The 14,844-nt window shown below is 40.2% G+C and overlaps 1 protein-coding gene across 2 annotated transcripts; it reads right to left on the minus strand.

Annotated features, from left to right (window-relative positions):
* Window positions 1-12,703: 12,703 nt before the first annotated feature.
* LOC135583360 (probable receptor-like protein kinase At5g20050) lies at window positions 12,704-14,587 on the minus strand. 2 transcript variants are annotated; one of them, XM_065091722.1, is made up of 2 exons: window positions 14,198-14,587; window positions 12,704-14,086 (listed from the first exon to the last, which is right to left on the minus strand). In XM_065091722.1, exons 1-2 carry the CDS (start codon window positions 14,269-14,271, stop codon window positions 12,904-12,906), a joined length of 1,257 nt encoding a protein of 418 aa, XP_064947794.1. In that variant the 5' UTR covers window positions 14,272-14,587; the 3' UTR covers window positions 12,704-12,903. The 2 variants fall into 2 exon arrangements, with proteins under 2 accessions (XP_064947794.1, XP_009386138.2); XM_009387863.3 differs by having other exon boundaries at window positions 12,704-14,583.
* Between the last annotated feature and the right edge of the window lie 257 nt (window positions 14,588-14,844).

The following is a 14,844-nucleotide window of genomic DNA, read 5'->3' on the forward strand; positions in this document are numbered from 1 at the left end:
AGTCCCAATTGTAATGAGCCACGGAGCTTGGTGCTTCCTCTAATTTTTTTATGATCTTACTAGTCTCCGAATCTTTCTACCATTCCATCTTAATATCCTCCGAATCTTCCTCTAAAATTCAGCTTGCTCAGGTAGTCATTTTTGCTACTCGGGGGAAAATATCTTCTGCTCCAAGAGATATTTTAGGCTTTTATGGTCAGTCTTGATTTGAAAGTATCGCCTGATCAAGTACGATCTCCACCTTGTTGCTCCGTGCACAATGGCAAGCATCTCCTTATCATATGTTAACATGTTTTGATAGGGGGGAGACAATGCCTTGCTGATGTATGTGAGTGGTCGACCATCTTGCATGAGAACGTCTCCCATTTTGTCTCCAGATGCATCGACCTCAATGATGAAGGGTCGGCTGAAATCTGGTAGCGGTAGCACCGGCGTCATCGTTATGGCTACCTTAAGTTTGTCGAAGGCAATGGAGGCTCTGTCCGACCATGGGAAGACATCTTTTTCTAGTAAGGAAGTAAGTGGTGCACTAATTTTTCCATAGTTTTTCATGAACTTATGGTAGTAGCCTGTTAAACCCAAAAAGCCATGTAGCAATTTTATGTTCCTCGGGGTAGGCCAGTTTTGCATTGCTTCAATTTTGACGGGGTCTACCGTCACACCTTCCTCTGATATGATATGCCCAAGATATTCCACCTGTTGTTGAAGAAAGTAAAAATTCGTAGTGGTCGTTGTGTATTCGAAAGGTGGTTTTCGGTATGACTTCTTCGTACACTCGTATTTGATAATACCCGGATCGAAGGTCTAGCTTTGTGAAGATTTATGCTCTCTTTCATCTAGCAATTCATCTACTACTGGAATAGGGTATTTATCCTTGATAGTTATGCCATTGAGAGCTCAATAATCAATGTATATTCGTCATATTCCGTCCTTCTTGCGTACAAGTAGCACCGGTGAAGAGTAGAGGTTGCAACTTGGTCGAATAACTCCTGTTTCGAGCATTTCTTTTACAATCCTTTCTATTTCATCATTCTGGAGATGTAGATACTGATATGACCGAGTATTTGCAGGAGGTTTGCCTGAAAGAATCATTATATAATGATCATGCCGACGGGTAAGAGGTAGGTTGTGCGGTTCGTCAAATATATCTGAAAATTCAGCAAGCAAAGGAAGTAGGTTTAGATCTTCAAATTCTATTGGCTCTCGCTTAGTTTGCTGCTCAAGTTGTACCAAAAACCCGCTGTATTCTTTATGCAAAACTCTCTCCATTTGTTGTGTGCAAATCGTCGTTACGTCGCCCCCACGTTTCCCGTTCAGTATCACCTATTTCTCCTTACTATAAAATTTCATAATTAGTTGCATAAAATTTTAAGAAATATCACCTAATGTCATCAACTATTTAATTATGAGCATGGCCTCATGATTATCAAGAGGGAGAAGGAATAAATATGCAATTATCTCTTGGTAAGGCCTCATGATCAGTAACAGTTTCACTTGCGGGCGCCTACGATCATACTTCAAAATCCATCCATCGGCGGCCTTAACATCAAACCTACTGCAATTCTCGATAGGTAAGGCCATATGGATAGTAACCTTACTGTTTAGAAAATTATTAGTACTGCCCGTGTCGATGAGAACAATGATCGGTTGTTGTTTGAGAAGGCCTCCAACTTTCATCGTTTGCGGGTTTGAGTAGCCGGCTAGTGCATGTACCGTAACTTCGGTCGGTTGTAGCTCTTCTTCTACATCTTCTTCTTCATGTTCAAGGCTCTCTTCTAGATGTTCAATGACCTCTTCTTCTATTGGTTCAATCATAAGAAGTCTCCCTTTACTACAGCGATGCTCACGGCTCCACGGCTCGTCACAATGCCAACATAACCCCTTCGCATAACGCTCCCGAAGCTCTTCTCTTGTTAACCTCTTTGGTGTAGGGACTTGGTCGATAGTAGGGGGGGCTGAAGGCTTCAATATTATTGGTTGAGGAGCGACCCTAGTCCTCCGAGCTTCATGGTTCAATTGCTCCTCTTGATGTCATGCGAAAGAGATGGCTGCCATAAGCGTATACGGTTGTCGCGCTTTAACTTCTCCTCGGATCTCCAGCTTCAAGCCCTCAATGAAGGTCCTAAATAGCTATTTTTGAGACCAATCATGAGTTTTATTAGATAACCTTTCAAACCTGGTTTGGTACTCCTGAATGGTGGAGGTTTGTCGGATCTTTGCTAGTTGTTCGTCAATATTCTCGTAATCGGTTGGTCTGAAGCGGATCAGCAGTCCTTCTTTGAATTGTCGCCATGAAAGGACTCCATAAATATGTTCAAACCAGTCAAACCACTGTATAGCATCCCCTTCAAGATGTATAGCTGCAATTTTTACCATAGATGCATCTACGGTTTTGTGGTACCGAAAATATCGCTCCGCGCGCGAGATCCAACCAATCGGGTCTCCTTCTTCCCATCTAGGGAAGTCCACTCTCATGCATGGATAGTTGGGGTCAGTCATAGAGCTTCCCGTCTCTTGGAAGTCATATCTTCGGGCTTAGTGCGATTGGGCAAAGCTCTCTCCTTGATGTGATTTCTTCGGGCTTAGTGGTCGGCCCAATCTGAGTTCGGTAAAGAGCGTCCGAATCTTATCCTCTATTCGTGCCTCGAAGGCTTCGAATTTAGCATTGATTACCTCCTCAGATGCCATAGTATATGCTGCCAAATCTATGATGTTAAGATCTCTCTTTTTTTGTCGGGTTAAAGGCATGTATTGGTTGAGAGAGGTGATAGTCGAAAGGGTTGGTGGATTGGTGGATGTAGGCTACGGTTTAGGCTTGTTTTGTGGCTATTTTGGGTGCAGTTGAGAGTGTGCTTTGGTGGAGTTTTAGGACTGTGGATGAAAGTTTTGGATCTGTGGTAGATGATAGCAAAGGTTTGATAGAAATCAGTGGAAGTTGCAGCAAGTATGTGCTGTCATGTAAGAGTAGAATTATCGTCGAAGAAACTATGGTTTCTCGACGTAATTTTCACCAAAAACTTGAGAGAATTAAGGAGGGAATTAATAGCAAAGTCACAGTTTATATGACAGCAAGGATGTCTAATTTAATCAAGAAAATTTCGGTAGTATAATAGCAAGGAAATTGGTGCAAGTTACGATTGTAGAATTATTGTCGAAAAATTTCAACGATTTACGATGAAAATTTACAGCAACACAAAATCATTTTTAGAGATGAATTCCTTAATAGATCAATCTTAGATGGAAGCCAAGAAGATCTATGAAGTGTATAAGAAATTTTATTCAAAAAAGATTACAAATAGATGGGTTAAGGCAATAATATGCGGTTGAAATTTTCTGCAGCACAGATTTTTAAGTATAGCAGATTGGATGTAAAAGATCAGTGGTTTATATTGAGAATTTTTTGATAAAACCAAAGGGAATTATACTGTTAGGAAGTGTCAAAGCTATCATAAAAATTTCGTAGAGATTTGGATAACAATGTAGTATCAAGATCAAACAAACAGTGCTATGCGGCTGAAATTTTACAGTGCAGATTTTCAAGTATAGCATATTAGACGTAAAATATCAATGGTTTATATTGAGAATTTTTTGACAAAACATAAAAATTTGAATAGGAGTCCTATTAGGAGACATAAAAATTTGAATAGGAGACATAAAAAATTTTTTGACAAAGGAAATCTGCTGTTATGAAATGTCAAAGATGTCATAAAAATTTGGTAGAGATTTGGATAGAAAAAACACAGTAGCAAGATCAAATAGACGATGCTATACGGTTGGAATTCTACAATGTATCTTTCGTCGTGGAGATGAAAACTTTATGATGAAAAGTTTATGCAGCAATATAGGAATAATTTTTTTAGGATTTTCAAATAAGGATAACTAAATTGCAGCAGTAGTAAGGTAGAAAACCAGAACCTGTTGTAATTCACAGGGAGATCAAAGGATGATCCGTGATGGTGGAGATGACGATAGAATTTGGCAACGATCTCTTAAGCAATTGTGGGAATTGCTTTGGGAGATTGTGGAGGGTTGATGGATGGCTGTGGAAGGGCAGCGAGATGCCAAGAACGCTGCTCTGATACCAGGTGTTAGAACCCTTGCAGATTCTAAACTTGGGGTTGATCTCTTTAGGGGATCGGCCTCCTTGGAACTCTATAGGGGTTCCTCCCTCCAAGTTGCTGTTCAAAGGCTACAGAAAAGATTCATCTATTGCTTATAAAAAGAGATAGAATATATGACTATTTATAGGGCTTCTAAACCCTAACTCCTAATAGGACTCTTACTCAAGACTCCTACTTCTAAACAACTCCTAATAGGACTCCTACTCAAGACTCCTATTCCTTTACAACTCCTAATTCTTCTCTAAGAAACAACCTCCTAACCCTAGCCGGCCTCTTCACCTCTTTAATAGGGGTCAGCATAGGTAGGTTTTACATGAATGTCCCTCTCAATTAGGACTCTCCTAGCTAGAGTCCTAACACGTTGCTTCTACGCTTTCCGCGTAGGATGATCTGCGGACATCTTCGGTCGCACTTTAGGATTCTTCCGTCGGCAACCTTTACATCAAACTTGCTGCAACCTTCAATGTGGAATGTCATCTGAGCAGCAACCTTACTATTTGGGAAGTTATTAGTGTTGCCCGTGTCGATGAGAATAGTGATTGGTTGTTATTTGAGAAGGCCTCCAACTTTCATCGTTTGTTAGTTTGAGTAGTCGGCTAGTGCGTTTACCGTAACATCGGTCGGTTGTGGCTCTTCTTCCACATCTTCTTCTTCATGTTCAAGGCTCTCTTCTAGATGTTCAATGACTTCTTCTTCTAATGGTTCAATCGTAAGAAGTATCTCTTTTCCTCAGTGATGCTCGCGGCTCCACGGCTCATCGCAGTGCCAACATAACCCCTTCGCAGATCGCTCCCGAAGCTCTTCTCTTGTTAATCTTTTTGGTACAGGGACTCAATTGATAGTAAAGGGGGCTGAGAGCTTTAGTATTGCTAGTTGGAGAGCAACCCTAGTCCTCCATGCTTCATGGTTCAATCGCTCCTCTTGAAGTCGTATAAAAGAGATGGCTGCCATAAGCGTGTATAGTTGTCGCGCTTTAACTTCTCCCCGGATCTCTAGCTTCAAGCCCTTAATGAAGGTCCCCAGTAGCTATTTTTAAGACTAATCATGAGTTTGATTAGATAACCTTTCAAACTTAGTTTGGTATTCTTGAATGGTGGAGGTTTGTCGGATCTTTGCTAGTTGTCCGTCAATATTCTCATAATCGGTTGGTCTGAAGCAGATCAGTAGTCCTTTTTTGAATTGTCGCCATAAAAGGATTCCATGAGTGTGTTCAAACTAGTCAAACTATTGTATGGCATCCCTTTCAAGATGTATAGCCATAATTTTCACCATAGATGCGTCCGCGGTTTAGTGGTACCAAAAATATCGCTCCACACGCGAGATCCAACCAATCGGGTCTCCTTCTTCCCATCTAGGAAAGTCCACCCTCATGCGTAGATAGTTGGGGTCGGTTATAAAGCATCCCCTCCTTTGGAAGTCATCTCTTCGGGCTTGGTGCGATTGGGCAGAGCTCTCTCCTTGATGTGATTTCTTCAGGCTTGGTGGTTGGCCCAATCTGAGTTTGGTAAAGAGCATCCGAATCTTATCCTTCATTCACGCCTCGAAGGCTTCAAATTTAGCATTGATTGCCTCCTCAGATGCCATAGTATATGCCTCCAAATCTGTGATGTTAAGATCTCTCTTTTGTTATTGAGTTAAAGGTATGTATAGGTTAAGAGAAGTGATAGTCGAAAGGGTTGGTGGATTGGTGGATGTAGGCTGCGGTTTAGGCTTGTTTTGTGATTGTTTTGGGTGCAGTTTAAGGGTATGGTTTGGTGAAGTTTTAGGGCTGTGGATGAAAGTTTTAGATCTGTGTTAGATGGCAGCAAAGGTTTGATAGAAATCAATGGAAGTTGCTACATGTATGTGTTATCTTGTAAGAGCAGAATTATTATCGAAGAAACAGTGGTTTCTCAATGAAATTTCTACCAAAAACTAAGAAATTTGAGGAGGGAATTGACAGTCAAATCTCAGTTTATATAACAGCAAGGATGTCCAATTTAATCAAGAAAATTTTGATAGTATAATAACAAGGAAATTGGTGCAATTTACGATAGCAGAATTCTCATCGAAAAATTTCAGCGGTTTACGATGAAAATTTGCAACAACACAAAATTATTTTTAGAGATGAATTCTTCAATAAATCAATCTTAAATGGAAGCCAAGATGATCTATAAAGTATATAAGAAAATTTATTAAAAATAATTACAAATAGATGGGTTAAGGCAACAATATGCGGCTGAAATTTTCTGCAACACAGATTTTCAAGTGTAGTAGATTGGACGTAAAATATCAGTAGTTTATATTAAGAATTTTTCGACAAAACCAAAGGAAAATCTACTATCAGGAAGTGTCAAAACTATCATAAAAATTTCATAGAGATTTGGATAGAAAAAATATAGTAGCAAGATCAAATAATCTGTGCTATGCGACTGAAATTTTACAGTGCAGATTTTCAAGTATAGTAGCTTAGACGTAAAAGATCAATAGTTTATATTGAGAATTTTTTGATAAAAATAAGGGGAAATCTTCTATTAGGAAGTGTTAAAGCTGTCATAAAAATTTCGTAGAGATTTGGATAGAAAAAATATAGTAGCAAGATCAAACAGACTGTGCTATGCGGCTAGAATTCTGCAATGTATCTTTCGTCGTAGAGATGAAAACTTTGCGATGAAAAGTTAATGCAGCAATATAGGAACAATTTTTTTTATTTTTGAATAAGAATAACTAAATTGCAGCAGTAATAAGATAGGAAACTAGAACCTATTGCAATTCACGGGAAGATCAAAAGATGATCCGTGGTGGTGGAGATGACAGTAGAATTTGGCGATGATCTTTTAAGCAATTATGGGAATTGCTTTGGGTGGCTGTGGAGGGTTGATGGATGGCTGTGGAAGGACAATGAGATGCCAAGAATGCTACTTTGATACCAGGTGTTAGAACCCTTGTAGATTCTAAACTTGGGGTTGATCTCTTTAGGGGATCGGCTTCCTTGAAACTCTATAGGGGTTCCTCCCTCCAAGTTGCTGCTCAAAAGCTGCAAAAAAGATTCATCTATTGCTTATCAAAAGAGGATGAATATATGACTATTTATAGGGTTTCTAAACCCTAACTCCTAATAGGACTCCTATTCAATTAAGACTCCTACTCAAGACTCCTAATAGGACTCCTACTCAAGACTCATATTCCTTTACAACTCCTAATTCTTCTCTAAGAAATAACCTCCAAACCCTAGCCTTAGGTAGGTTTTATATGAATGCCCCTCTCAATTAGGACTCTCCTAGCTAGAGTCCTAACATAGTGAAAGCTAGTGACCTCAAAGGGAGAGAAATCAGGAGTGGACATAAGTCAAGACGATCGAACCACTATAAATCTGGTTTACATTTCTTCTTTTTCCTTGATTTACTACTGCATACTGATTTACTTACTAAGCAATCCTTACTCACACTTTTTGTTAATCATATTTTAAATACGGATTTATTAATTGAACTTTCAGATCGAAATTTTTCGAAAGCACTAATTCACATAATACCTTGCTTTTCGCATAATTTAGCTTAAGGCCATAAACTATACCAAAGTTTTTAAGAATAGCAATCAGATTCCTTATACAAGTAGGATCATTCTGAAGTAAGATAATAAGATCATTAGTAAAGGTTATGTGGGATATATGAACAGAACCAATATGAGGTACCTTAATGTTGCCATTAGAAACTATCTCTTCCAACATACAACTAAGTCTTTCCATTACAATTTAAAAAGATAAGGAGATAGTTGATCTCCTTATCGGATGTCATTCATGCTCCTAAAAAAGCCAATAGGTGAACCATTGAGGAGAATCGAGAATTTTGGAGTTTCCAAGTAGCATTGAATCCAATTAACCCATTGTTGAGGGAAATTCATACTAAGGAGCATCTTATATATAAAGTGTCTATTAATTGAATCAAAGGCTTTTCGTAAATCAGCTTTAAAACATATTTTCTTTTCTCTCATTGTTGAGTGCAAATCCTTTACCAAGTCATTATTAAGAGGAACATTATGATGTATACTTCTCCTTTTAATGAAAACAGCCTGATTAGGATTAATGATCTTGTGCATAACCTTTTGTATTTTATCTGCCAGCACCTTAGAGATGTCTTTATAAATAAAGTTGTATAATAAAATAGGTCGATAATTCTCTAATGAATCAACCCTTGCATTCTTAGAAACTAAAGAAATAAAAGTACAATTCATTTCTTTAAAAATACGATCTAAAGAGAAAAGGTGTTGACAAGCTTTAATTATATCATTGCCTACGATAGACCATGAAATTTGGTAAAACTTAATTGAAAATCTGTCTGGCTTTTTTGCTTTAACGACTTAAAGATAACTTTCATAATTTAATGTTATTGGCATTATTGTACTCAGTCGTGCCGCTAGAATGCATCATTTTATTAGGGTTTTCCTTGTCATCAATCTCTATCAATTTAAGAGTTTTTTTTCACTTCTAATGATTTCAAAGTTATTGCTATCTCTTATAGTTTCTCGTCCTCTTTAATCATATTAGAGATAGATATTAATTATTTACAAGCCAAAGCGAGAGCCATGAGCTTTCGGTAAGTATTTACCATTCTCTTGGCTGATAGATATCAAGTTTTCCATCCAATCAATTAGATCTCGGGTGATGAGAAACTTTCATTTACTTTTTTGGAGTTGAAATTATTCATTTCAACAAAAGTAAAAAGTAGGGGCTTTCAAGAATGACTTGATATATATTAAGTGAAACCACCTCGTTATCTCGTTGATGAATTCTTTGATGAGGGTAAAGCATATCATGCATTGTTGGTCAATCTTCATCTCCATTTTATCATAAAACCATCCACAAGGATATGGGGACGAATGCAATATTATCTCTAGGCTCAGCTTCTTAACCAAGCTCACCAAGATCAAATTTTTTTAGCACCCAATATATCAAAAATCACACCAATGACTTTTTAATTGGATATTTATAGTGAAGATTTCTTCTCTAACCTTTAGACTAAGAGTCAGACTCAAAATTATATTGTTTGGTCTAGCCACCAATGAGAGACTCGGATCTATATAAGGAACCGACAAAAGTTCGATAGAGTCATTATCCATGATTATGATCGTGATTCACTAATTGTGATCATTCTTCAACCATTTCTTGTTAGGATCAAGGGTCGGCACTAAGAGGGGGGGTACCACGGGCGGCACCACCGCCCAATGTCAGTCTGACACTAACACTGCCCTGGGTGGTACCACCGCCCAAGTCTGACGGTACCATCGCCTGGGGGGCAGTGCTGGGCAGTACCACTGCCTGACACAATATCGAAGACTGTGCCACGACGGTGAGACTTCTTGGGGTATTGTTTGGGCTTCTTATTGGGCCCAACATAGTTCTTACATGAGCCTAGCTAGCCCCTAATTGGGTTGGCCCAAATCCAAGCCCAATTACGTGCTAACTACGAAATTCTAAGACATTTGCTAAGCTAAACAAGTCCATATGTCTATTCTTCTAGCGAGCTTCCGACGAACTTCCGGCGAACTTCCGATGATCTCTCGACAATGTTCCGGCGGACTCCCGGCAAGCTCCTAGACTTCACAATGAGTTCCGACGAGCTTCTCTGACAAGCTCCGAGACTTCTCGGCTGGTTCCTCCAGAACTTTCGACGAACGTTCGGACTTCCAACGAGCTCTTGAGCTCCCAACGAAGTCACGTCCTTGACTCTAGGACTTCATTTTACTTCATGCCTTGCTATCGGAGTTAATCCTGCACATATAAAATATACTTCGATCTAGATAATTAATACTAAGCATTAATCAAGTTGTCTGGTATGTCATTGGTCCCTCGACGCTTCGTCTGATTCTTCAGCGCATCGTCCTCTCTTATAGCTGATTGCCTAATCGGCCAGTTGACTCCGCAACTCCGATATCCTTAGTGTAATATCCGCTCTTCTTGGCCCGATGCCCAAATTCACGGCCCGAAGCCTTCTGTCGATAAGTCGACCATTCCTCCAACCCGACGTCCAATCTTCTGACATGTTTTCCTCTGGCATAACATGATTTTTCCTGCTTTAATTGTCTAATCCTGATCGAAGCATCCTACGTCACTCAAAACACAGATTAAAATATAAATAATTATCAATTGGTTTTATCATCAAAATTTGAGATTCAACATTTCTTTGGAATGAGCACTGAGTGAACTTTTAGTATTTTTTTTAGAGTGATTTATAATTTTATATTATTCATAAAAAATCACTTTGTTTGGAGGAAGAAAAAGCTTTATCATCCGAAATTCTCTTGGACGTTCGCATGTCTTCCTTTAGCCTTTTCTATAGGCTTCTCGTTATGAATGTGATTCTTTTTCTTAAACACTATCATTATATTATTAGTGATCGAAATATCATATACCTTGAAGAGACTCAACTCTATATAAATATTTGCATGGAGGCCAGAGATGTATTTAATTACTGTCGAGGGAGATTCCAAGTGTCACTATTTGTTGTGAAAATTTAGTGGTGTATTTTTACATAAGTTAGTCCTTGCTAAATAATGCCACCTCCTTTATCTTTCTTCAAGTTATCCTATATATTAGAATTCTTCTCATATAAGCCTTTATAATTATGTTCATGATGCGTCTTTGTCACCATTGATTCAAAGATAGACTTCCCACTATGTGAGCACATGCCCTGTCAACTTTAGTCATGTAAGCATTACCTTATTTTCATTATTATAATCATATAAATTAAAGTAGGTTTCAAGTTCATCTATATATGAATCTAATACCTTATGTTGTTCAAGCTATCATATGAAGATACACTGATGTGAGTCTTGACTTTTGCTCCTATAGTATACTTTGCGACATCTTATTCAAAGTTATGTGTCTTAGAGGGAGACGATGCTCCCTCTTTCATTGTTAGATTGGCTTAGGTTTTCATCCAAGTCATTATAATATTCATTTGTTGGGTTAATACTGTTATTTGGGTAATAAGATCCATTAAAGCTATCAGGGTGTTGGTTACTATCCCATTGGGTTTTTTCTCCAAGTGAGTACGTCACGAATTTGGATGCCTTCAAGGGGGCTGTGACTTTGGAAGGCTAGATAGAAAGAAGAAGGGCATTGTTATTGTCCTATGACTCTGAAAGTTGTATCTACGTGTTCGTCTCTTTCTCTCTCTTCTCTTTCGTGTCTTCTCTCCTCTCTTCTTTACTTAAGATTGACTGAACATTCAAGAGGGAGTACGAATTGGATGCCTTCAAGGAGATTGCAACCCTTATTTTATAGCCTTGAAGTGGTCAAGTTATAGTTATGTCATGATTTGGAGAGTTCTAATGCAGTTAAGACTTGGAGGACTTTGATACCTTTAGGACTTGGAATTGACTCAAATTTGATCTTTGAGCCCGAGATTGGGCTTAGTCTTGGTTTATTTTGATCATAGGTTAAATTGGAGTTCGGCTTCAACTTAAGATCATTGTTAACATGCGTCTAATTTAACCTATGATCAAAATAAACCAAGACTAAGCCCAATAATTTATTGCAAAAGCAAACTTAATGTTGTTTTTGTCAGTTGAACCAAATATATATATATATATATATATATATATATATATATATATATATATATATATATATATATATATTATCGGATTCTCTTAGATTATTTTTATTCCTCTTTTCGATCTATACCTCATACATATGTAATTTGTTAATAATTTTTATTATTTGTATAATTTTTTTCTTTTTCACTTGACTGTAATTGACTTTTTTTTTTACTCGTTTATAAATCTCGATTTCGATAAATGAAAATTCAAATGGGAGACATAAACATGTTAAATTATGAGTCCACATTATTCTTAGTCCTCTCTTAAATTTTTTACCACAAACATGAATTTTCTCTTAACAAGCTATGCTTCAGGGAGGCTTTCCTCAAACTCCAACGCTGCCGCTTGTTGTAGACTTAAGCACAAAAATAAGCAGTAGGGTGAGCAATCTATCTTAAGAACAGTGGTGAGTAATCTATCTTAAGCTTACCAAACTGGAGCAATAAATAGTAGGTGGTGAATGGGTGTGTTCATTATTATTCAGTAGGTGGAAGATAGGGACCTTTATCTACAAACCATTCAAGCAAGTTGGAGTCTCTTTAGCACATTGTTTTCTTTATAATATTAATGCTCGACATAGTATGGATTAAAGGGACATTTTTTTGTCGCGAAGAATTAGTAATTATGTTTTCATTTGCTAATTTTGGTTCTAATATATGAGAGAAGGAATCTATCTGATAAGATCATTTAATCCTATATTGATTGAGGAGTATGAGAATTTAGGTCTCGTAAGTTTGTCATATCTCTCGTACTTTCAAATGTATTTTTTAGAATTCACATGTCTCCCAAAGTGAATAATTTCTCAATATGATGACTCTTCTAAGATTTTTTTTTTCTTTGTCTTTAATGTTTATGGTTGTGATTGGTTGAATGGTTTCTTTCTCCATCATTTTCTCTCAACTTAAATCCAGTGAGTGATATATGCATCTGAAGCATTACTTAGCCCACAGTATAAGCATTTTTTGAGGCATTCGGGAGTGGTGAAACAAAGGAAGCCATACAAACCAATGTCCCAACACTTACACTGCAACATAAGCTTAATTATACAGTACAAATCTTTGTGAATCGTGAGAAAAGAATGAAAGGGTAGGATGAAGAATTAGCTCCATGAGATATAAAGTAGACACCGCAAATGAAGAGAGAGAGAGAGAGAGAGAGAGAGAGAGAGAGAGAGGTTGGGGTACGGTACAGCCGGAGAGGAGTGCTATCGACCGGACAAGTCCGACATGTCCAACGAATAGGATGTGGATAAGTGGCTCTCCAACCCTGAAACTGCAACTGCGGCTGCAGCCGCCGCACGTGTATCGCCGGCGGCTCCGTCCTCGAGAACGTTCGGCTCGTCGGAGGCTAAGATTCTGGAAATGATCATCTCGGTCTGCAGCGGCAATTCGTCAACGGCGATCCTCCGCTCGAGCATGTCCACCACGCGCGCCATGCTTGGCCGGGCCTCGGCCTTCTCATGGATGCACCACAGCGCCACATGCACCAAGGTTCGCACCTCTCTCTCGGCCGGCGGCTCCCCCCCGCTCTTGAGCCTTTCGTCGACCACCTCCATCATCCTCCCCTGCCTCACTTTCTCGTTCACGATCCTCGGGAAATAGGACCACTTCGTCTGGGAGGCCGCGCCGCCCCCCACCAGCTGCACGTTCCGCCGCCCGCTGACCATCTCCAGTAGCACCATCCCGTAGCTGTAGATGTCGGACTTGTCGGAGACGCCCGTCCCGATGATCCACTCGGGGGCCAGGTAGCCGCGCGTCCCCCGAATTGTGGTCAGCACCGTACTCTCGTCCTTCCCCATCAGCTTCGACAGGCCGAAGTCCGTCACTAGGGCCCGGAAGCTCTCGTCGAGCAGGATGTTCTCCGGCTTCACGTCGAGGTGGAGGACGCAGTCGCGGCAGTCGTGGTGGAGGTAGCTCAGGGCCTTGGCCACATCGACGGCCGCGCGGTACCTCAGCGCCCACGGCAGGCACTGCTGGTCTTCCCGGTCCCCGCCGGCGGACGGGAAGATCCACTTGTCCAAGGAACCGTTGGCGACGAACTCGTAAACCAGGAACCGGGGGCCGCCGGCCACAATGCAATAGCCGAGGAGGCGGACGAGGTTGACGTGCTGAATGCTGGCGATGGCAGAGACCTCGGCGCGGAACTCGCGGTCCCCGCGCTCCGCCGCGTCGATCCGCTTCACGGCCACGGACGTGCCATCGTCGAGGATCCCCCGGAAGACCGACGCCGACGAGCCGCTCCCGAGCAGGACCTGGAAGTTGTCGGTGGCAGCCACGAGCACCTCGATGCGGAACTTGATGGGGAGGCCCGCGACCTTGCGGAGGAAGCTGTAGTCGACACGGAGCTCCTCGCGTTCCACGGCCGATCGCCGCGCCATGGACATCTGCCTGCGGTCGAGGGCCGTGTACATGGCCAAAACCCACGCCAAGACCGTCAGAATCACGGCAAAACCCAACCCGAGGACGATGAAGAATACGAGGGAAGGGCCGAGGCAGAACCACAGGATGACGAGCAGGAACAGGAGGCTGACGACTACAGCAGCTGCAACAGCCTTTGCTCTCTTCGCCTCCATCGACTCAGACGAGGCCCATAAGCTTAGGTAGTGTTCAATTCATAATCCAATCTCAAATTTATCGGAATAATAATTGAAGTGGGGATCAATGTCTAACATCTAATTTCCCTATTCTAATATGGCATGGGAGCTTAGGCTGAAGACTAATCCTCTCCAGCACGGGCATGAAAAGCCTCATCGTCCATACATAAGTTTTAGCACGGATCTTAAAAGGTGTCAAAACATTTTTCAGCCACAAGCTAAAGCTTGACTTCCACACTACTTAAATCCAAGTCGTGTTCATCAATGTATCAGTCCTGACAACTAAATAATTCAATCGCATTGACTTGTTCGAATTCGAGTGTAACATCATCATAGTTTGGGTATGATGAATGCATATCTATGACGAATGCACTTGCGTTCGCTCTCGTCTTTCCTTACCACTAGCCACCGAATGAATGGAGAAGAGACCTGGCTTTATATCAATATATATTTAATGTTTAGCAATATATATTTATATCAAGACATATATATTGTTATGTTTCTTATAATGTTTTTGGAGTTTTGTCGGATCAAACAGATCACAATGTAAGA

Source organism: Musa acuminata, chromosome BXJ2-1 (assembly GCF_036884655.1).
Source record: "Musa acuminata AAA Group cultivar baxijiao chromosome BXJ2-1, Cavendish_Baxijiao_AAA, whole genome shotgun sequence".
Taxonomy (NCBI): domain Eukaryota; kingdom Viridiplantae; phylum Streptophyta; class Magnoliopsida; order Zingiberales; family Musaceae; genus Musa; species Musa acuminata.